The following is a 21,988-nucleotide window of genomic DNA, read 5'->3' on the forward strand; positions in this document are numbered from 1 at the left end:
GACTGGATGTGGTTTTATTTTCCCTCCAGGTGTCGGTTTTATATCCACAGAGTCAAACTTCTCTGGATTCTCCCATCCCAGCTCTCAGGGACAGCTGCCTCCCTGGGTCCAAGGCCACCCTGAGGAGGGCAGAGAAAGCCGACTGCACCGCTGCCGCGGGGGATGCATGTAGTGGCGCCAGCGCCAAAGACGCGGGTCTAAGAACAGGACCCACCAAACCGCCTCGGTGCTGGTTAGGTTTTATTTTAACAGGAGGTCTCCTCTTCATTTGTTTCTCAAAATATCAGTTATATCAATATTAGAAGTGTAAACTGGTACAAAATATACAGTACATAGAAACAATCTTCTTAACTAGTCTATTGCCTAATAAAAGTATGCACAAGGGAGCTGAATGAACAGAAGTGATGGTCTCCCCCCCTCGGGAAACAAGTTCCCCAGAGGACAAGGAACCAGCGTCTGCTTCAACAAAACGGGAATGGATACTCGTGTGGCAGAGACAGCATTGGGGTGGAATCAAGAAACCTTGGCCCATTTCTAATTCCACCTGCAAGATGTCAGCCAGGGAACGAGCAAGCCCTGCCCCTGGCCCAGCCCCTCAGCCCCGACCCCTCCCGGGGGTGAGCGCCCATCGGCCACCAAGGCCGCCACTTGGCTAAAGCTTGAGGCCTGATGATTTTGCTCAGGCAGATGTGGGGCAAATCTTCTAAGAGGGCAAAATGAAAAGCTTTCCTCCCCCAAACTGATGCTCCAGAAGGATGAGCCAAGTCTGACCTGAGCCTCTTCCCAAGTGTCTGCACTCATCGTGCACACGGGGTGCGAGGCTGAGATGGGTCCCCTCTGAGTAGCTTATTGCCTCATCTCTCACAGGAAAGGATGCTCGTCCGGCGTGCTTCACTAGGGCACAGTAACGATCAAATGAGGTTCCGTGTGAAAGCATCTGGACAGCGAGAACACACACCACACCAAGAGAAAAGGAAACGAGCATCTGGCAGGAGCAGAGGGCAGCCCCTCCCCTGTGGGGGTCGGCAGGTGAGGCTCTGTTCCCGGCCCTGCTTCTGCAGCCCCTGCCTCACGCCTGCATCCCTAACGGTGCTTCCGGACAGCTCTCCTTTTCGAGGCCCAGGAGCCGTGGGGCGGGGTGGGGGGAGTGGCAGGGCGCCTGCGCACGGCGGGCACTTGGCGCAGAGCCTTCGCAGATGAGAGGCAGGTGCTGAGACACGCTGGGCTACTGCTCCTCAGTCCTCCTGCCCGCGAGCTGAGGCTGGGCTTCCACGGCGCCCGGCTGGCCTTACTTCCCAGCCTGGCCCTGGGCAGAGCCCAGTCTCTGCTCCCCTGGGGCTGTGTGCAGAGACCGGCCCATCCCTAGGGGTCACTGAGGCCAGGGAGGTCCAGGGCCCTCCTCACCCGCGTCCCCGGCCAGCCAAGCTTCCGTCGCACCCTCTGTCAGACTTGGTAAGGACACAGCCCACAGCACACACACGCACTCCAGAAACCAAAGGTACGCTACGAAGTTTAAACTGCTGCTACTACTATTTAACGGCTTTTTCTTCAAGAATTAGAAAAAAAAAAAGTTTCGTAATTAAATTACTTAAAATTCTATGCTGCTCAGTTTCACAATCAGAGAATTCTACTTTGTTTAGAGGTGGGAGCTGCGTTGTCTGGTAGTTTCTCCCGCTCCAGTGATCGGTTCAGCAACTGGGAATCTGGCTCTCCCCCAGGCTCCGTCCCGCCTCGAAGCTTTTCGCACCGCCCTGCTGTCTGGAGAAGCGCCTCTTTACACTTGGGCCTGCGGGGGTCGCCCGCGGGGGCCTCACAGGTCCCCGCCGTCGGTGGGTCCCAGGACACTCAGGCCACAAGTCCAGTCGGTCACGAGGTCCGTGGAGGCCAAGGGTCCTTTGGAGGCGGGGCTCTTGAAGGGGTCGGGGGGCACGGCAGGCAGCGGCGGCAGGGGCTGGCCCCGGGCCGGCTTGGCGCCTGCCGCGTGGTTGCGCTGGTGCTTGCGGAGGTGGTCCTTGCGGATGAAGCTCTTGCCGCACACGGTGCAGGTGAAGGGCCGCACGCCCGTGTGCGTGCGGTAGTGGTCGATGAGCTTGGAGCGCTCGGTGAAGCGCTTCTCGCACTCGGTGCAGGGGAAGGGCCGCTCGCCCGTGTGCAGCATGCGGTGCCGGATGAGGTGCGCCGGCCGCGTGAAGCAGCGGCCACACTCGCCGCACCGCAGGCCGCTGCCGTCCCGCGCGCCGCCCGCCGCCCCCGGCGCCCCGTCGGGCAGCCCCCCGCAGCTGCGCTGGTGCGCGCTCAGGCTGACCTGCAGCTGGAAGCTCTTCCCGCATGCGGCGCACGTGAACGGCCGCCCCCCCGGGGGGGCCGCCGGGTGTTTCTTCAGGCCCGGCTTGTGGCCGAAGCCTTTGGTCCGGCCGGGGTACTTGCAGGGGTCGCTGAAGGGTCTCGGGGCCTGGCCGGGGTCCAGCACGGCCTCTCCGTTGTCGGGCGAGGAGTAGGTCAGACCCTCAGGCCCGGTCCTCGGGTTCAGGCCCGCGGGAGGCTTACACCTGAAATTCCAGCCCCACCGGACCCCCCCGAAGAGCCAGTCCCCTGGAGGGGTCTCGTCCTGGGTCACCGCGGGGCTGGGCTCGCCCAGCTCACGCTCGGGCCGGGCGGGCTCTCTCAGCCCCAGCACGGGGTCCTGGCTGGGGAAGGAGCTGCCCTGGCTCTCCCAGGCTCCTTCCTGTACAGGACTAGGGAAGAACCTTGTGGCTTGGCCTGGTCCGAACAGGGTCGCGTGGGCTTCTAGGTCAGTAGGATGCACCGGTGTGGCCACTACCTCCTCTTCCTGGACTTCGGTTTTTATCACAATCTTTACATCTGCTGAGAAAGAGACAGAAAGACCAGGAATCATTCTGTCCCCTCCCCGCTCACAAAGGGAAGATCTTTCATCGGGACATTTGGCCCAACTACGGCCACTCTGAGCCCTAGTCTCGAAGCCTCCGGATCCAACTATTTCAGCAGAGATGCCCCAGGTGGTCAGGTGGCTGCCTCAAACTGTGGGTGAGGACATCGTGTTCCAGACCTTCACCACAGGTAAAGCAACCAACCTATCTGTTCCCCTTGTTCTAGAACCTTCACCCCAGGAGAGCAACCATTGCATCTGCTCACCGCGTTCCATTTTCACTTTGGCTCTTAAGGCTAATCATGAAGTTATGCCAAGGAAGGAGCTCTGACCACTGGTGGCAATGCACCCGAGGGGCAAAAGCACAGAGCTGGGCTCAGGTTTATCTGAGACTGGAACGTGGCTCCCCACGGAGCAGCAGTGACCTCAGGCAAGCTCCTCTGTGAATACCCTGTTCCACAGGGTTGCATGAAGTTTAAACCACACAGCACATGTGAAAGCACTCAGCATGCTGTTTTGCATGCATTAAGCATTCAGTAAATGTAGCCAGCTAGCTAATGATAAAAATATTAGCGTAGTAGTAAAAATGTGTTGGATTTTATGTAAATGTACTTGAATTTCATGCCCTAGAGTTTTATATCAGGGATCTAGGCTTTTAGCAATTTTGGGGTGCCAAAATATGACAGAAATTATTACTTAAAGTAACAGACAACTGCCTTTCAAGACAGAGTAGAAAACTAATACATAAATGAGGCAGTTCCTCCCAATTCGGGCCTGTGGACACCTGTCTTTGGTAGTGCTGATATCTAAGAAGCGGTTCTAGGTGGGTTTGGGTTTTTCCAGGTCAGAGAGGAGCCAGGGTTGCTGAGTCTGGGCAAGAGGTACATCCTCTTAAGGGTTCAGCTTGTCAGGATTGACTGGTTAACACAAGAAAGGAACTGTGGGAAAATGGACCGTCTCAAGAAAGACTGTTCAAGCCTAAGAATCTAGAAGGAGAAAAGGGACAGACTGTACAGAGTGTTCACATCACCGGCACCTAAATGCCTGCTGGCTGGACCACCAGGGGCCACGGCTGAGGCAGCCTCCGGGCCAGACATGAGCCCTCCCAGTCCTCCCTCTGCACTCCGTACCTTCCGTGGAGGCGGCCGTGCTGAGCTTCAGCGTCCCGTCTGAGCAGGCGGAGGAGGGATGGTGAGGGGGGAGATCCGCCTGCCAGGAGGTGGGCGGGATAGTGGTTGAGAAGTTGGAGTGGACGCCTGCAGTGAAGAGAGAGGAGAGCCAGTGGGTTAGGGAAAGAAGCGGGCAGACCCCGTGGGAGAGGCGGAGCAGCTGCCCCGAGACCCCACTGGTGACTCTCCTGCCCGAGCACAACGACCCCACCTCTCCTGAACCAGTTTGCTTCTGTCCCCTTCTCTGAGGCACCAGGAAGCTCAGACGTCACACTCTTGTCATACAGCCCCTCTTTAATAGGAGGCAGCTGGTGATTTAAATGTCCAGTGCTGGGGCAAGAAGACCAGGAGGGGGCCGGCAAGAGTGAGGTGGAGCAATACCAGGACAAGAGCATCATGGAACCCAGAGGGACCAGCAAGATGTCCTTCGGGGCAACCCCTGCCATAAGGTGGGATAAACTCGTCAGGCCAGAGCCCACAGCCCCCCGCAATGCTTGCAGGAACTTCTTCTCCCAGGTCCTGCCCTCAGTCCCTGCATCTGGTTCCTGCTGTCTGCTCCCAGCCTCAGCCACTCACCAGAGGCAGCGTCGGTAGAGACGTCTCCTGCTCCGGAGTCCAGCTGGCTGAGGCCCCACGGCTCCTCCCCGATATCTGGCTGTCCGGCTGCCCACGCCTCCACGCCTAGAGCCTGCTGCTCCTGGAGCTGGAGCTCCCCTTCCTGCTTGATCTGCATCAAGAGGTCAGGGGCAGGAACGGGGGGCCCTGAGCCTGAGAAAAAGACAGTGCGTGAGTGACAGCATCAGGGGCCCTGGGGCGGACACACATCCAGCCAAGGAAAGGCACACGGGGCCTTGCAAAGGTCAAACAGCAAAAGAGCCTGGTGGAAAGGGAAGGCAAGAGCTCAAACAGGGACTGCAGGGTCTTCCAGGCAAAGCATGTGGTCACATGGTACTGAGCACACGGGTCAGGCAGGGAAAAGTGAGGAATACGAAACGCATTCTTGGACTTCCCTGGTGGTGCAGTGGTTAAGAATCCGCCTGCCAATGCGGGGGACACGGGTTCAAGCCCTGGTCTGGGAAGATCCCACATGCCGCAGAGCAACTAAGCCCGTGCGCCACAGCTACTGAGCCTGCGCTCTAGAGCCCGCGAGCCACAACCACTGAAGCCCGTGCGCCTAGAGGCCGTGCTCTGCAGCAAGAGAAGCCACCGCAATGAGAAGCCCGCGTACCGCAACTAGAGAAAGCCCGCGCGCAGCAACAGAAACCCAACCTAACCAAAAATAAATAAATAAATAAATAAAACAAAAAAACCCGCATTCTCAGGGCTGGATCTCTGGTCCATGGGCAAGACTGTGCTGCCCTAGGGAGGTCCTGCTCTCACTTTCAACACAGAAATGCTAGATAAAATCTACCCCGTCCCCAAAACCTTACCCCTGCACATGTATTTACGTGAGCACAAAAGAAAGATTCCAGATATAAGAATCAAAGAAAAGGGCTTCCCTGGTGGCGCAGTGGCTGAGAGTCCGCCTGCCAATGCAGGGGGCGCGGGTTCGTGCCCCGGTCCGGGAGGATCCCACATGCCACGGAGCGGCTGGGCCCGTGGGCCATGGCCGCTGGGCCTGCGCGTCTGGAGCCTGTGCTCCGCAGCGGGAGAGGCCACGGCGGTGAGAGGCCCGCGTACGGAAAAAAAAAAAATTAAAAAGAAAAAAAAGAATCAAAGAAAAAACACAAAGTCAAATCAAGAGTTTGAGCAGGAACCAAGCAGAGCTGTTGAAACAGGATGCAGGCCTTAGGGGCAGGGCTTTGATGTCCGAGTGAGGTGAGAGCAGAGCTGAGCTGCCTGCATCAGCCAGGAGCCATGAGGCTCTGTCCCATCAGGTAGGTAGATGGGGACTAAAACCCCACCCACGTAGGGGCACAATAAGGAAGCTGCGTCTTGTCCAGGGCCATGGATGGAAAAGCCACCCATAATAAATTAGATACCCGCGTCCACACTAACTTCACACTAACCATGTGGTGCAGCTGAGAAAAGTTGAGAAATTCACATAAAAATTGGCTGAGAACCACGGCAACCCAGGAGGGCCCCAAACAGGCAAATGCAAACCTGCCCATAGGGGCACACCCACAAGGCAGGCCTTAAGAGGCCCCTACTAAAAGGCTAAACTTACAAACCAGAAGAGGAGCCAAACGGCATGAGAGCCATGGCAGAACTCACTCCCGCAAACTACAGAAAAGGAATAGGCTGAAGGATACAGTAGCATAAGTATGTTTAAAATATTCAAAGAAATAAAGGAAGGAACAGAATCTGTAAGGCAAGAACGGGAAATTATTTTTTAAAAGGCAGATGTGAAAGAGAACCAAATAGACATTCTAGAAATGACAAAAACAGTCATGGAAATAAAAAATACAATGGCTGGCTTAACAACAGAATGAACACAGTTGCAGAGAAAATTAGTGACTTAGAAGATGGATCTGGGGAAACAATCCAGAGTACAACACTGAGAGATAAAGAAATGAAAATATGAAAGAGAAGTTGAGACACGGAGGATTAAACGAAAAGTTCCAACATATGCTGGCAGAAATCCCAGAAGGAGGGAATAAGAAATAGATACGTGGCAACAGGTAAAGAAATAACGGCTGAGAATTTTCCAAAACTGAAGGCATGGTGAGCCCATGGTTTGAAGGAAAACACCACTTCCTAAGTAGGGGATAAAAAAGAATATAAACCTAGACAATATTCATGTGATATGGAACAGCAAAGACAAAGAGAAAATCTTAAAAGGCACCAGAGAGAAAAGAATGACATTCAGACTGAAAGCAGACTTCTATCAGCAAGTACGATGTCAGAAGATAATATTTTCAATATTTGACAGGGAAAATAGCTGTCAAAATGAGGCCAGTATAATTCTCATTGCACAAACTAGAGAACAGTATAGGAAAAAATTTATAAAATGATCATTTATGAACAGGTATGCAAAGGTTCTAAATGAGAGAAACAGAAATCAAATCCAGTAACATGTTTTCCAAAAAGAAGAAGAGACAGTACATTATGAACAAACTGTGTTTCTCCTGAGAACTCGAGGATAAACTACCCCTGGACAATACAGTAACACAACTCAACTCACAAACAGGTTAATGGAGAAAACAATAGTCATCTCAACAGACACAGAAGCAGCATTCAACTCTTCTATTTCTGGCATATGGCTGGCTAGCTGTGCAGAGAAACTCCTCTCAATATGGAGTATCTAAAAATGATGGGTAAAGTATAAAAACACACAAATTTTTAAGCATGGATGACCTCTAAGAAAGCCTAAGTCAGCCACGGTAAACTGCAGGGCATCTCCCATTCCCCTACTGCTGGGCTACAATGGACTGTGCACACCTGGGGCAGATAGATGTGAGAAGCCTGGTGCTTAAGCAGGGTGGAAGGTTGGGCTGGAGACCCCTCACCACCACCACACACATAAACCTGGGACCAAAGAGCAATGTTCCCAGTGCACTAAACATAAAACACAGGTGAAAACCTGCCCTGTGAAAGGCAACTGCCCATTCTGGCCTTTGGTCTTAGCTGAGTGGGGAGAACAGTCTCCCCTGGGAGTTGACACACCCCAGGCTGGTCCTCCAAACTAATTAAAAATAATAACAGTTTAAGGAGGAAAAAATCTAAATGAGTCATTCTCAAGGGAGGTGTGGGAAAAAAAATAAATACAGAAAAGGCAGGGTTAAGGTCTCACAGCACAATTTAAGATGGTGGCTAAGAATCCAAACACCCTAGTGGCCGTGGTCAATGTCAATGATCTAGACCAGCGCCGTACAACAGAGATCAAGGTGGGCCACATATCTAATTTTAGGTTTGATACTAGCTACCTTAGAAAAGTAAAAAGAAACAGGTGAAATAATTTTAGCAATATTTTTTTTAACCCAATATATCCAAATATATCCAGAGTATTCATTTAGACATATTTCATCCCTTTAAGTGCTTGATAGTCACGTGTGGCTGGAGCCTACTGTTCTGGACATTTCACACGTAAAGATGAGCAGACTAAAAACAAACAAGAAACTCAGCTACGTGCTGTTTACAGGAGACACACCTAAAACAGAAGGATGCAAAAGCAGTGTGAGACAATAAAAGATATGCTAAGTCAAATAAACAATTAAAAACAAAAAGATGTGGTTATACCATATCAGATGAAATAGACTTAAAAAGAAAGATACCCATAGAAATAAAAAAGAATCACTGCACGATGGTAAACCGACCAGAAAGATAAAATAATCCTATGATTTAAATCTAATAACACAGCTTCAAAATAATAAAGCAAAACTGACAGAACTCCAGGAGAAATGAACAAATCCACCTCCTCTGTGGGGGACTGACATATACCATTTTCCATAACTGGTAAAACCAAGCCAGCCAAAGATTATAGGATCTGAACAACACTATTAACAAAATGACCAAATGGACATAAGCATAACTTAAAGACAGGGAAAACACAAGCTTCTCAAGCCATACAAAACAGTAAGAAAAGATGAATACTTTCTGGGCCATTAAACCAACTTCAATAAATTTTAAAAGATTAGTATTTTACACATCTATTTTCTAACTATAACACCATTAAGTTAGAAATCAGTAACAGATGTCCTCAAACTCCCCATACATACTAAAAATAAAAAAATATATATATATCTATATATACTTTCTAAATGATCCAAGGCTCTAAGGACAAATCACAATGAAAATGGAAGCTATTTGGAACCCAATGCTAATGAAAAAATTATCAAAATGTGTGTCTGCATCTACATGGTACTTAGAGGAAAGTTTGTAGCCTCATATATTTATATTAAAAAAGAGGAAACAGGTTGAAAATTAATAGGTCAAGCAGTCAATGCAAGATGTTAGAAAGTAACAACAATAAAATAAAAGCAATAAAATAAAAATAAAAAGAAAGGAAATACTATGAGAGTATAAATTAATAAAAGAAGAAACAAAGAACACAGAGAAGCAAAAGTTGGTTCTTCGTAAAGGATATTAACCAATACGTCCCTAGCAATATTATCAAGAGAAAAGGAGAAAGCACCAATAACCAACATGAAGAATGAAAAAGGGACATAATTATAGATGTAGCTGAGATTAAAAAATAGAATATTATGAACGTTATTCCAAGAAATTTGAAAACTCTGGGGAAATGAACAAATTCCTTAGAAAAACTAGAACTTGCCAAAACTGAATAAAGAAGGCCCTATAACTACTAAAGAACTTAAATCAGTAGACAAAAATCTCCCCCACAAAGAAAAACATTCAAAGAATAGATAATCCCCATATTACACAAACTCCCTGAGCAAATAAAAACAGAGGGAATACATCATAACATATCTTTAATATCAAAACCAGCCAAAGACAGTCTGAGAAAGGAAAAGTAAAGGCCAGTCTCACTCATGAACAAAGATTCAAAAATCCTAAACAAAATAATTAGCATATTAAGTCCAGCAATGTATATAAAGGATCATGACTAAGTTAGGTTTTTTTCCCAAAATTGCAAGGTTGGTTCAACATGAGAAAATGACATAATTTACCATACTAGCAGGTTAAAGAAGAAAAATCATATAATCATCTCAATAGATACCAAAATAGCATTCCATAAAAATTCAACAGCGATTCCTGTTAGAAACATCTAGTCGACCAGGCATATACAAAACTCTTTTAACCTGATAAACAGCACTGATCAAAAAACTTTTAACAAATATTAGACTCAATGTGAAAAGTTAAAAAGTATCTTCTTTAACATCATGAACCAATAAGATACCTGTTGTCATCACTTCTATTTAAGGATTTTCTGGGAGTTCTCAGCCAGCACAGTAAAACAAGAGAAAACTAAATCATAAAGATTTGAAATGAAACAAAAAATTCTTATTACTCATAGGGGATATGATTATCTTTTCAGAAAACCCGAGACTCCTCAGACAATTATTGGAAAAGGTATCAGTACTAATGAGACTTTTGGCAAGGTTCCTAGATAGAAATATCGATAAATAAAAGACAATTGCATTTTTGTCCACTCTCAGGGTTTTAAGGGAGCCTGGCAATTACCATTTTTCTTCCCTGTCATGGATCTTAACAATTAGAGAAATAAAACAAAAGAGGAAGGCTGGTGAGGGTAAACTCTTTTTATTACTGATAAATGAGGATGCAGCTTTTATGTAAGAGGGACCCTCAGCACTGACCCTGGATCAGGAAGTCACCCTGGACCATGGTGAAGGAGGCTCTCCCCAGCAGAGCCGCAGAGGCTGCCTGTCCCTGGAGGCAGCCAGCTGCCCAAGGGAAGAAGGTTGGGCAAGGACTGTGCTTGTCCAATCCTTGCTCCCAAACTCCCCGATGAGGTGCATCCCTGGTGGCACCCCTGGTGGGGTGCCTAACTGGGTGGGAGAGAACGGGATGTTACATAACTGAGCCCCGTCACAGGAGAAAAAGCACCAGGGAAGGGTGTGCCCTGCCCCCAAGACCCCAGCACACACCAGCAACAAACAGAGAAAGGCACCACTGACAACAGCGATGTAAAAAATGCAAAGGACGGAGGAATACAGCTAAGAAAAAAATGTACAAGCCCTTGTTCGAAGAAAGTTAAAAAACTTCACTGAGACGTTAGAGATGAGATAAATGGAGTGACTTAACGATATTCACCCCTAATATAGTAGGGGTCAGTTCTCTCCAAAATGATTAATAGAATCAATGCAATTCCTACCACAATCCCAACTGGATTTTTCATGGAATTTGATAAGGGAATTAGAGAGTTTACCTGAAAGAGCAAAGGAAAAGAAGACCCAGAGTGCCAGTGAGAAAGTACTAGGGTCCCAACCTCCCACGGCCATAAAAGTCTGTTCCAGATGGATTAAGAACTTGAACGTGAAAGGGAGCATTTTAGAAGAAAATATAAGATGATGTACTACGACCTTGAGGTAGGGGAAAATTTCTTAATTAAGACATAAAAAGGACAAACCATAAAGGTAAAAAATTAGTCCAAGTAAGTTAAAATTAAAAGCATCTGTTCTTCAAAGCATACCATAAGTGGAGAAGATTTACACATATCTCACACAAAAAAATTGATATTCAGAATAGTAAAGAACTCTTACAAATCAATATGTAAAGGGAAAACAAAAGAAAGATGGACAAAAGGCATAAACAGGCATTTTCTAGAAGAGGAAAGACGAGTGGCCCATAAACGCAGGCTATAACATTCAATCTCATTAATTAGGAAAATGCACATTTTAAACTATAAATTTTAAACCAGTTCACTCCCACCAGATGGGCAGAAATTAAAATGTGAGGCATTTCCAGGGCTGGTGAGGACGGGCGGGGTGCAGCGGGGACCCCGGCGCTGCTGGTGGGTGCTGTCTGGCACCACCACTTCAGAGCACACTGAGACGTTACCAGGAAAAGCTGGGCATGCACTTTCCTAGGACCCACCAGTTTCACACCCGGGTCTATACCTAGAGAAACTTTTACACGTGCATAAGAATTTCCATCACAGCACTGTTCCTGAAAGCGCAGAAGTTAGAAACAACACAAACACCCATCAACAGCAGAAGGAACAAGTGCATTGTGTCATATTCATGAAACAGAAACTATAAAGTAGTGAAAATCATGAAAAGGAATGACTACAGCTATACTACACCAACATGGATGACTCTCAAAAACAAAGTCAAATGAAAACAGCAAGTTAAAGAAGAGTATGTATGGTATGATCTCATTCATAAAAAGTTCAAAAACACGTTAAACAATGTTACTTAGGAATATATATATAGGTAATAAAAATGTAAGGAAAGGCAAGGGACTGATCTCATCTGTCTGAATTTTGCGTTTATCTGTGAGAGGAAGGGAGGGGTCTGGGGTCTGGGAGGGACAGTGGGGTCTTGGAAATAGTTCGGGTTATGATCTATTTCTGATGCTGCGAGTTGGGAATATGGGTGTTTACCCATCGTTCTCTAAACTTTATGTATTTTATGTTATGTATTTTATTCTGTATGTATCTTGTTTATGTCATATAATACAAAGTAAAATGTATTAAAGAAATAAAATAATATTAAAAAAACAAAAACAAACGTTTGATACAATATAACATTTATTCACGATTAAAAACAGTAGCCAGGGGCTTCCCTGGTGGCGCAGTGGTTGAGAGTCCGCCTGCCGATGCAGGGGACACGGGTTTGTGCCCCGGTCTGGGAAGATCCCACGTGCCGCGGAGCGGCTGGGCCCGTGAGCCACGGCCGATGAGCCTGCGCGTCCGGAGCCTGTGCTCCGCAACGGGAGAGGCCACAGCAGTGAGAGGCCCGTGTACCGCAAAAAAAAAACAAAAAACAAAAAACAGTAGCCAGAAGTGGAAGGAAACTTCTTTTAAGCTAACAGTATCTTCAAAAGTCTACAGCAAAAATCATCCTAAATGCCGAAACTCTTTAAGTATCCCACAGACAAGGATGCCAGCTATCACAGCTACTATTTAACCATGTCGTAGGCCCACTGCTAAACCAGAAAAATAAAGTTACGAACATTTAAAAAGAAGAGATAACTTTTGTGCTATCTGTGGAGAGCACAATTGTGTACGTAAAGAACCTAAGAATCTAAATTGACTAGTCATTAGAATAAGAGAGTTGAGAAAATTGTTTTTCTTACTAAACAAAGTCAACAGCTTTACCGCACACCTGCAACAACTATTTAAAACATGTAATTAATTTAAAAATCTCATTCACAATAGAAACAACAATGATCAGGAGAAAACTGTAAAGTCCTATTCAGGCACATACAGAAGGCTTCAGTAAAAAGTCTTCCTGTGGGTAAGGGGGCTCAATACTGCAATGACAGTAATTCTCCAGAAATGAAATTACAAAAGAAATGCAATTCCAATCAAAATTCCAACAGGATTTCTGAGAACCTGACACAAAGATTCTGAAATTCATCTAGAAGAACAAAGGTCCAAGAATAGCCAAGAAAAGTTTAGAAGAACAAGTAGGGAAAGCTTAGTCTACTACATATCAAGGCTTAGTAGGAAAACTAGAACAGTGAGAATTGGTGCAGAGATAGACAGAGACCAAAGAAACCAGTAAAGAGCCCAGGAAAGGCGCGTGCACGTATGGAAACCTGGTTCGTGACCAAATGGGCATTACACATCATTGGAGAAAAGGGAGAGTCTCCAGCCAACTTTGCTGCAAAACTAGATGTCTTGTGGGGAAAATTTTTAAAAATTCTCCCTTGTAACCTCCCCAAATATTCATTCTAGTTGGATTAGAGACTTAAATGTAAAAAGCAAGACTAGAGTGAGGCAGGAAAGGATATTTTAAGACAGAAAAAGCACAGATCATAAAGGAAAAGACTGGTGTTTATGACTCTACCAAAAATTAAAACTTCTATCTAAGAACTACAAAGTTAAGAGACCTGCCACAGACTGGGAGAAGGTATTTGTAATGCAAATAACAGACAAAGCGTCAGTATCCAGAACTATATAAAGAGACCTGAATCAGTAAGATAATGAGAAACAACAGGAGAAAAACAAAAAGATAATTCATTGAAGCAGAACCCAAATAAACATCTGAAGATGCTCAGCTCCACTAACAACTGGGGAAATGCAAATTAAAACAAGGTACCATTTCACTTCCATCAGATCAGCAAACATCTAATTCTGAAAAGTGGGCAAGGAAGTAAGAAAGCAGGTCCTCTTAACTGCTGGGGAGTATGTAAGCCAGTGTGACCATGGGGAGGGTGATCTGGCAACGGCAGAGGTGCAGACGGGCATGCCCTCCACACTGGGATTCCTCCTCCAGGTCTATTCCCTAGAGAGACATCAGCACATGGACACAAAAAGACACCTTTAAGAATGTTCACTCCAGTACCACCTGTGACAGTGAAAAGTTAGAAACAGCTTAAGTGCAACTCAATGGAGGGATGGATACAAAATTGTAATACAGTTGCTTCTGGAATGCTGAGCATCCATTAAAATGAACGAACTTGACTTATATGCATCAACAGAGATAAGTATGAAACACAGAATACCGAGTGATAGAGATGATGACACGTGATTTTTCAAAACACACAAAACCATTATTATATATTGTTTATGGCTACATATGTATACAATAGAAGTTTTAAAATGTGGATAGAAAGGACAAACATCAACTTCTGGACACCTGGCTACCCTGGGGAGGAATGAGACTGGGAGATCTAAAAAGGAATTTAAATTGTATCAGAAATATATACACACACACGATTTAAATTATGAAACACAGGATACATTCAAAAATATTTATTAAATTCCTACTCTGTGCTAGGCAGTGTTCTAGGAGGCCAGAATGATTATATGAACAAAACAAAAGTTCTCATCCTCTTGAAATTTACATCCTAATGAAGGTGAGGGTGGTGACCAGACACACACATCTATCAAAGGAAACATATATAATCTATAAATATGAAATATATTATAGTTATACATATGTAATATCTATGTCTATATAAAGTCTATAAATATAAAATATATAATAATCTAAAATATGAAATATACATAATAGATGATATCGGATATGGAACAAACCAAAGTAGGAAAGGGAGACTGGAAACTCTGGGTGGGGAGAGGGGCTGCCATTTTAAATAGGGTGATTAGGGAAAGTCATATTTCAGCAGAGACCTGAAGGAGGTAATGGGTTGAGCCCAGGAAATATCTGAAGAGCACTCCTGGCAGAGGGCACTGCCAGGTGCAAAGGGTCGGAGACTGGGCCAGCCTGGAGTGTTGCGGGAACAGCAAGGAGGCCGGTGTGGCTGGAAGTGAGCGAGTGGGGGACAAGCAGAGGGAGAGAAGCCCGGCTGTGTGAGTCGATGGAAAGCCAGCAGGGGTTGGGAGCCAAAGGACGCAGGACTTGTGCTGTAAAGGGGTCACTCTGGCTGCTGGGTGGGGAGCAGACTCTGGAGGATTAGGGCAGGAGCAGGGAGACTGGCAGGAGGTGCCTGCGATACTCTAAGCAAGAAACCACGGGCCTGGGGGCAGGGGGACGGGCAGGAGAGTCTGGAGGAGTGCTGGCAGGGTTTCCCGACGGGGGGGACTGGGCGTGAAAGAGGGTCAGGGATGGCCCCTGTGTTCTGGGCCAGCAGCTGGAGGACGGAGGGCTCCTACTGCAGTGGGGAAGCCTGTGGGAGGAGCAGGTTCTGACGGGCAGACAAGGAGCTCGGGGAGGCACGTGCTCCAAGCGGGCTGTCCGGCAGCTGTCCACGTGCAGACAGACCGGGCGGCGGGCGTGCAGGATTCAGGGGAGAGGCCCCGATGGGAGTGCCCACCGGGAGGACGGAGTGTGGGCGCAGAGAGAGGCGGAGGAGGGCTGAGGGCACCCCAATGCTTAAAGATCAGAAAGGGCGGCAGGAAATAGCAAAGGAAAGGTGGGAGGAAAACCAGGAGAGGCTATACTGAGGAGCAACGACCCCAGTGACAGCAGCGCCCTCCAGGCAGGGAAAGAGGGTGAGGAAAGGGCAGGAAGCAGGTCTCTGCCGGGCAAGAATGGGTGGACAGCTGGGGAGGAGCCTGAGGATTGGCGGCCTTGCTGAGCACCCACTTCCCCAAGCACAGTTGGGAGGATTTAGGGGTTGAAGAGAAGTGGGAGAGGAGGTCTGACGAGCGGCTGCACAAAGCCCAGAGCTGGGGAGGGTGGACCAGGGGTCCCGGCTTCTTGGACCGAGGTGGGCGGGGATGAGGGCCACCCAGGGATCCCGCTGATGGGCTCAAGGCCCGAGAGGGGAGCTCTGAGTGCCGGAGGGGAGGGCTGGGCAGGGACTCGCCAGAAGCCACCACATTTCCAGGCCCCTATTCACTCTCATTATCGTGTATATTTATTACATCCAGGGAGGCCTCCACATACAATAAAACAAACCTACGGGGAACCTCCCACCCAAGGTAAGCCGCTGGCAGCCCCACGTGTCATAACTATCTTTTCCATCCAGACAGCACTCTGCTCTTAGTCAATTTCTAGCTTTCAGCACTGTCCCTGTTGACCTAAACTAGTGAATGATTTCTGAACACGGCCTGCCCCGGGGAAAGGGAAAATCTAACTGCAGTGACACAGCAAACACGGAAGACACATTTTGTGAATCACAAATTAAACATATAAGACTTTTTAGTAACCTAGGTGTTCAGACAGAAGGGAAGCCCCAAGGCAGGTGGTGCAAACAAGGAGTCTTGGGAGGAGGTGGGCTTGAGCCTGCAGGGGCGGGGTCTCCCTGGTAAGTGACAGACCGTTGCTGACGCCCAACCCAGCAAGGTCTTCCCGTGAGCCATTTGGCTTTTCTCATGTGTCTACCTGTCCTTTCCTTAACTTTCAAACGTGCTGACTGGCCCAGGAAAATCTGAGACCGTAGTATCGGGTATCCAGATTCACCTTTAAATAAATCAGTGACTCTAACCATGTTGAGACATGGCTAAGGGGTTAATGTTCTGTGATTACTAATGGTTTTAAGTGAAATTTGGTTCTCGGGTGGAGGCAAGGCTGACTCTTTGTAAAGCTATGAAAGAATTAAATTTTGTCTTTATTATCTTCTACCTTCCTGTCTGTGTCCCCCTCCTTCTTCCTCTAATGCTGAGCCACTGGCACCATCTCTTTCCTAAAAGACTAGGTTTGTTGCCTGTTTTCACGCTGGGAAGTATTCCTGGAGTGTTAGCTGAACAGACTATAGGTCATAATTCAACTATAAGAAAACTCAGGTTTAAAACATTGATGTTGGGCTTCCCTGGTGGCGCAGTGGTTGAGAGTCCTCCTGCCGATGCAGGGGACATGGGTTCATGCCCCGGTCCAGGAGGATCCCACATGCCGCAGAGCGGCTGGGCCCGTGAGCCATGGCCTCTGAGCCTACGCGTCCGGAGCCTGTGCTCCGCAGCGGGAGAGGCCACAGCAGTGAGAGGCCCGCGTACCGCAAAAAAAACCAAAACAAACAAAAAAAAAACATTGATGTTTTTCCTTGGCTCTCCCTGGAAAGAAGGTCACACCTTCCCTGGCCCTTTACTTTTGTTTCCATCTGATTGCCTGCTATCTCCCTAGCCTTCCCCCAACCCCTCACCTGGACTTGGGTCCACAGGAACATCTGGAACCTTGGGGCCAGCGCGACGCCAGCTGCACGGCTCCTTCCCCTGTTCAATCTGGGAGAGGACCTCGGGCTTGGAGATGGCATAGTCTGGGGAAAGACAGAAGGGTTAGCTTTTGCCACGTTCCGTTCAGAGCTGGGGACAGGCAGCCTGGGAAACCAAGATGGCCTAGAAACTACATTTCTTGATTGGTAAAGGGCAGTGGTTCCCAACCATAGGCAATTTTGCCTCCTAGGGGACATTTGTCAAAGTCTGAGACATTTTTGGTTGTCACGACTGGGGGCTGGGAGAGAGGTGCCACTGGCATCTGCTGGGAAGAGGGACACTGCCGAACATCCTATGAGGCACAGGATGGCCCCCAAAACAAAGCCTCATCTGGCCCAAGATGCAGTGCTGAGCTGAAGACACTCTGGTATAGGGTCTCGAGGTTAAGAAGCCGTACATTCCTGCAAACTGAAATAGAACCTCACACCCGCACCCGCTCCCAGCCTCATAACCATGCCTTTTTGCCTTCAGACCTGGGGTCACACAGATACCATCCCAAGAGGTAATAAGCCCAGAAGAAACAGTCCAGGCCTTCTTGGGGGTACTGCCTGAAGGGAGCAGCGGCAGGCCCAGGGTCTGGGGAAGCCTCCAGGTGTGAAGGCAGCGCTGGCTCTGAGAAGCATGGTCTGCCCACATTCTCCACCGACCCAGAGGAGCCACTCGGTCAGGCCTCATGTCTCAGTGAGAGAAGGCGAGAGAAAAAGTCCTTCTCAAACCTGGGTTGATCATACTGGATCTGAGAGCAGTGGGAGCCTTCTCCACTCCAGGTATCAGCAGGAGAACAGAAACGGCTGTGCTCTGAGCCTGGTTAGGAGAGGGGCCACCATGCCTCCCGGTCTGGCACCCCGTGAACTTCACCAAGTAGAAGGCAGCCTTTGACTCAGTCACCCAGGGCTCATCTTTAGGAAAAAGAGGCGATAACCGTGCCTGGTCAAGGTTCCCAGCGATTTACATATCCTCAGGACAAAAGCCACCAGAAGGAAGAGAGAAGCTGAGGTCTCCCCAAATCACACGTAACCAAGAAATGAGTCTCACGCCTTACCCAGGGAGACCAGCGTCTCGTAGTTGCCCCGCATCACGTGCTTGTACAGCTCCTTCTGCCACTCGGACAGGTTCCCCCACTCCTGCTCAGAGAAATACACGGCCATATCATCAAAGGTCACGGGCACCCGGAACCACAGTGTCACGCACGCTCACCCGCACGCTGACGGGCACGGGCTGTCCCACCCCCGGCGCCCAGGGCTTACCTTGGGGGCCTCGCCCTTGCTGCCCGGGGGCAGCCTCAGGATCCAGAAGTTCCTGTTCCTCAGCAGATTCTCCACGTTCTCCAGCCGCCTCTGCAGCAGCCCGTACTCCTGCAGCAGGGTCCCCAGCACCGCCCACTTGCCCTCCAGCTGGTTCCCCAACTCCACGGCCGTCTTCTCACAGTCGGCCAGCTTCTTCTCGGCCATCCCGGTTCGACCTTCTAGGGAAAGCAAGCGGGCAGCCTGCGATTCGATCTTCCTCTCCATGGCCTGAATTGTAGCTGCCATTGTCCACGGAGAAATCTTGCAGAAACAGAGAGGAGACCAGCATCAATCATTCCGCCCGCCGTGTTCCTTGAGCCCCTCTCTCTGAGGCATCAGGGAGCTGAGTGGGGCAGCGCACGTGTGGGAAGTGGGGATGTCCTGTGCCACACGCCAGATCTCGGCCTGGCGGTCAGCTCCTCTGGGCGGGTGCCCTGCCTCCAGGCCTCCGCAGCACTCCTTGCAGACCCCCATCAGGGCACTCGCCGCCCTATACAGTAACCTCCCGCATCCACCTCTATAAGCTCTCTGAAGGCAGTGCTGCATCTCTTCACAGCACAGTGAGGGGCCCGTGGTAGGCGCTCGGTGCAATTTTGCTAAATCAACAGTGACTTCGCACTGCTGGGGTGTCTTAACGGAGAAATAGTAAACTGCAGATTTACTAGAGCCCCGCCAGCGCCTCCCATCATAATTGCACAGGATCTGTCTACTGATGGTGACCTAGCAAAAAAAACAGCTGGTTCACGGAAACAACACAAACACAAGCGCTGCCCAACCGCTTTATTAAAAAGCAACTCGTGTCTCTTTAATAAACATGGAAGTCTGATGACTAATTCCTTTCCACCGCAGGACAATCTAATTTTGTCCAATTACCACCCACCTCAAACTAAAAATCACCATTACTGCAAATCTCCCCCAGCCAAGAGTTAAGACTTTTTGACAAAACCCGAGCCCCTGCCCTTGTGAGACTGACTTTTTTCTCTCACTGTTCCCACCCTTCCCAAGGGGCGAATTACGGTCTCGGACATCGTTGTCGCCGCCCCAGGATCAGTGACACCCCTCACAGACTGGTGAGGAAGGTGAGGCATATGCCATAAGGTGAGACTTTTATATGTGCTGCAGCAATCATAAACCATCACCCCCCGACTTGCCTGTCGCTGGACAGTTCAGTCGTGGCTTAGATGACCGGCAGCTGGGGACACCGAGGCAAGGGCACATTTTGCTTTGGGTGGGGCTCGACCACTAGACCCCCCCAACCCACATCTGAAGGTAGGACCCATGGGTCAGAGAGGAAGCCCTGATATTTATACCTTCTGGCAGCACCCGAGGATCAATGGTACCTTACAGCATTCTGAAAACTATTCCTAAACAAATGTTTGGTGGCTATCTGCAAAACTGAAAAGCGACTGGTAGGAACCAGTGTGGCTTCATTCAGAGGAAGCCACTGAGAACTAGAACATGGGAGGGTGCCTCAGCAAATAGCGACAGGAGAGTCCGAGCAGAGGCTGAAAAAACTGGCAAGGATGGAGCATCAGGGATTTCGTGGTTGTTTGGAAGGCAGCTGGACCAGATGACCTCTGACCTGAAGAAGGTAGGGCTTTAGCTGGGCCTCAAAGGACGGAGAGGAGCTGGACTGGCAGAGAAACAACTGGATGTGGGATTCCTGCTCAGGAGGTAGGTGGCTCTGCTCTGAGGCTGCAAAGACTGTACTGGGCTGGCACCTTGGGCTGGCGCAGCCCTGCCCCTGGGTGCGAGGCCACGTTTCTTCCCTTCCCCTCACTCCTCCTCTCTTGACCGATCCCAGACATACGACCCCCAGCCTCTAAACGTTTGCTTCAGAAGTGTCCTTTCACTTTATCGCCCAGCTCCCCAACCCCAGAAATCCCACTCAGCCTCCAAGAGCATCTGACTGCCATTATTATAATCTTTGTGTTCCAGGAAAAGGGCATCTGCATAAACTCCGACCTTATAAATAAGGCACATGCAGTTTTCTTACATTTTAACGGGGCCAGGGAGCCTCGTGTGAGGCCTTCACACTATCTGGTGAGAGGTGGCGACTGTTTCTACTCAAGCCCAGCTCCTCGCTGAATAGTGGGTGGACAAGATGGGGCTGGCCTCAGACTCCTGCCAGGGAAGCGGAAACTCTTTGCTTGAGAACAGCTGATGGGAAGAGAACTCCAAATCCTTCAATGGCTCCCCACCCATAGGATGAAGTCCAGGCAGGCCTTCAAACCCCTTCCAACTCTCCCTGCAGCCTCCTCTCCCCGTGCCTCCCTACCAAAACCATCTTTTCCAGGCAAACGACTTCTGTCTCCTCCTTGACCATGCCCGGCACTGCCTGCCAGTCTGTGTCCAAGCCTCCTCCCTACCTGAAAAGCTCCACGGGTCCAGCTCAGCCTGATGAAATCCTAGCCTTCCCTAAAAGCCCAGCTCAAATCACAGCAGCACAGGCCAGGAAGGTGCACGCACCTCCTTCTGCTTTGCTGTACCATCACCAGTGTACCTGTTTCCCCCAAAGCGCCAGTGTGTCCCAGCACACAGAGCGACCCTGTCTTTCCACACCTTTTCTAGCCGTGCGATCCTGGGCAAGTTAACTTCTCTAGGCCTCGGGTTTTTCTTTTTTATGACAGAGAATCAGAGCCTACCCCCTAGGTTTCCTATGAGGACAAAATCACGCCTAACAGGGCTGGTGCCGTGCCTGCGTCCCTCTACGAACCAGAGCAGCTGTCTTCCGCCCCGACCCCGAGCGAGCCGGGCACGCAGAGGGGCCTCGGTGCCAGCGGAATCGCCGCCGCTCGGGACGCCTCCCAGGTGCCACCAGGCCGCTGGGGGGAGCTGGGGGGAACGGAACGCAAGGCTGAGCGGTGGGCAGAGAAAGGAGACGCGGGGTGGGGGGCGCGGAGACGAGGGGGCCAGCGGATGGGGCGGGGGCAGGAAGCCCCGGAGGGCAGCAGGAACTCGGCGTGGGGCGGCCTCTGGTGCGCGGACGGCCGGTCCCGCCCTGCTCAGGCTCGGCCCGGAACGGGGGGCCTGGCCGGCGGGTGCCTAGGCCCCGGCGGACCCCGCGTCCCGCTCGCTGGAGCCCCAGGCCCGGCGGCCCGGCCCGACCCCCGGAGTCCCTCCCTAGGGCCTGCGGCGCCGTATGCTGGGCCCGGGCCGCCCGGGCCCCGAGTCCGCACGTCCGTGCGCGTGGGCCGCCCTTACCGGAGCCGCGGCCGCCTCGGCCATGGCCCTGCGCTGTCCGGCTCGGCCCGGAGGAAGTCGCCGCCGCCGCCGCCGCCGCCGCCGCCGCCGCGCGGCCCCACGCTAGCCGGCCCCTGGCCTCTCCGCAGGCGGCGCCTGCCCGGCCCTGCTGTCCCCACCCGCGTCGCCGCGCTCCTCGCTGGCCGGCCCGCGCCGCTCCGCCCGCAGACGCGCCGCCGCCGTCAGCGCCCGGCCGGTCCACACTGCATCCTGGGAGCCGGCGCAGGCCCGTGAGGCTTCCTGGAGGCAGCGCGGCCGC

The 21,988-nt window shown here is 50.1% G+C and overlaps 1 protein-coding gene across 2 annotated transcripts; it reads right to left on the reverse strand.

Annotated features, from left to right (window-relative positions):
* Positions 1-21,988, reverse strand: ZNF746 (zinc finger protein 746). 2 transcript variants are annotated; one of them, XM_029234399.1, is made up of 7 exons: positions 21,691-21,988; positions 18,448-18,747; positions 18,243-18,324; positions 17,131-17,244; positions 4,633-4,824; positions 4,018-4,143; positions 1-2,862 (listed from the first exon to the last, which is right to left on the reverse strand). In XM_029234399.1, the coding sequence occupies exons 1-7, from the start codon at positions 21,712-21,714 to the stop codon at positions 1,811-1,813; spliced, it is 1,890 nt and encodes a 629-aa protein (XP_029090232.1). In that variant the 5' UTR covers positions 21,715-21,988; the 3' UTR covers positions 1-1,810. The 2 variants fall into 2 exon arrangements, with proteins under 2 accessions (XP_029090232.1, XP_029090231.1); XM_029234398.1 differs by having other exon boundaries at positions 1-2,865.

Source organism: Monodon monoceros, unplaced genomic scaffold (genome assembly GCF_005190385.1).
Source record: "Monodon monoceros isolate NGI ecotype Baffin Bay Population unplaced genomic scaffold, NGI_Narwhal_1 Super_Scaffold_2, whole genome shotgun sequence".
Classification (NCBI taxonomy): domain Eukaryota; kingdom Metazoa; phylum Chordata; class Mammalia; order Artiodactyla; family Monodontidae; genus Monodon; species Monodon monoceros.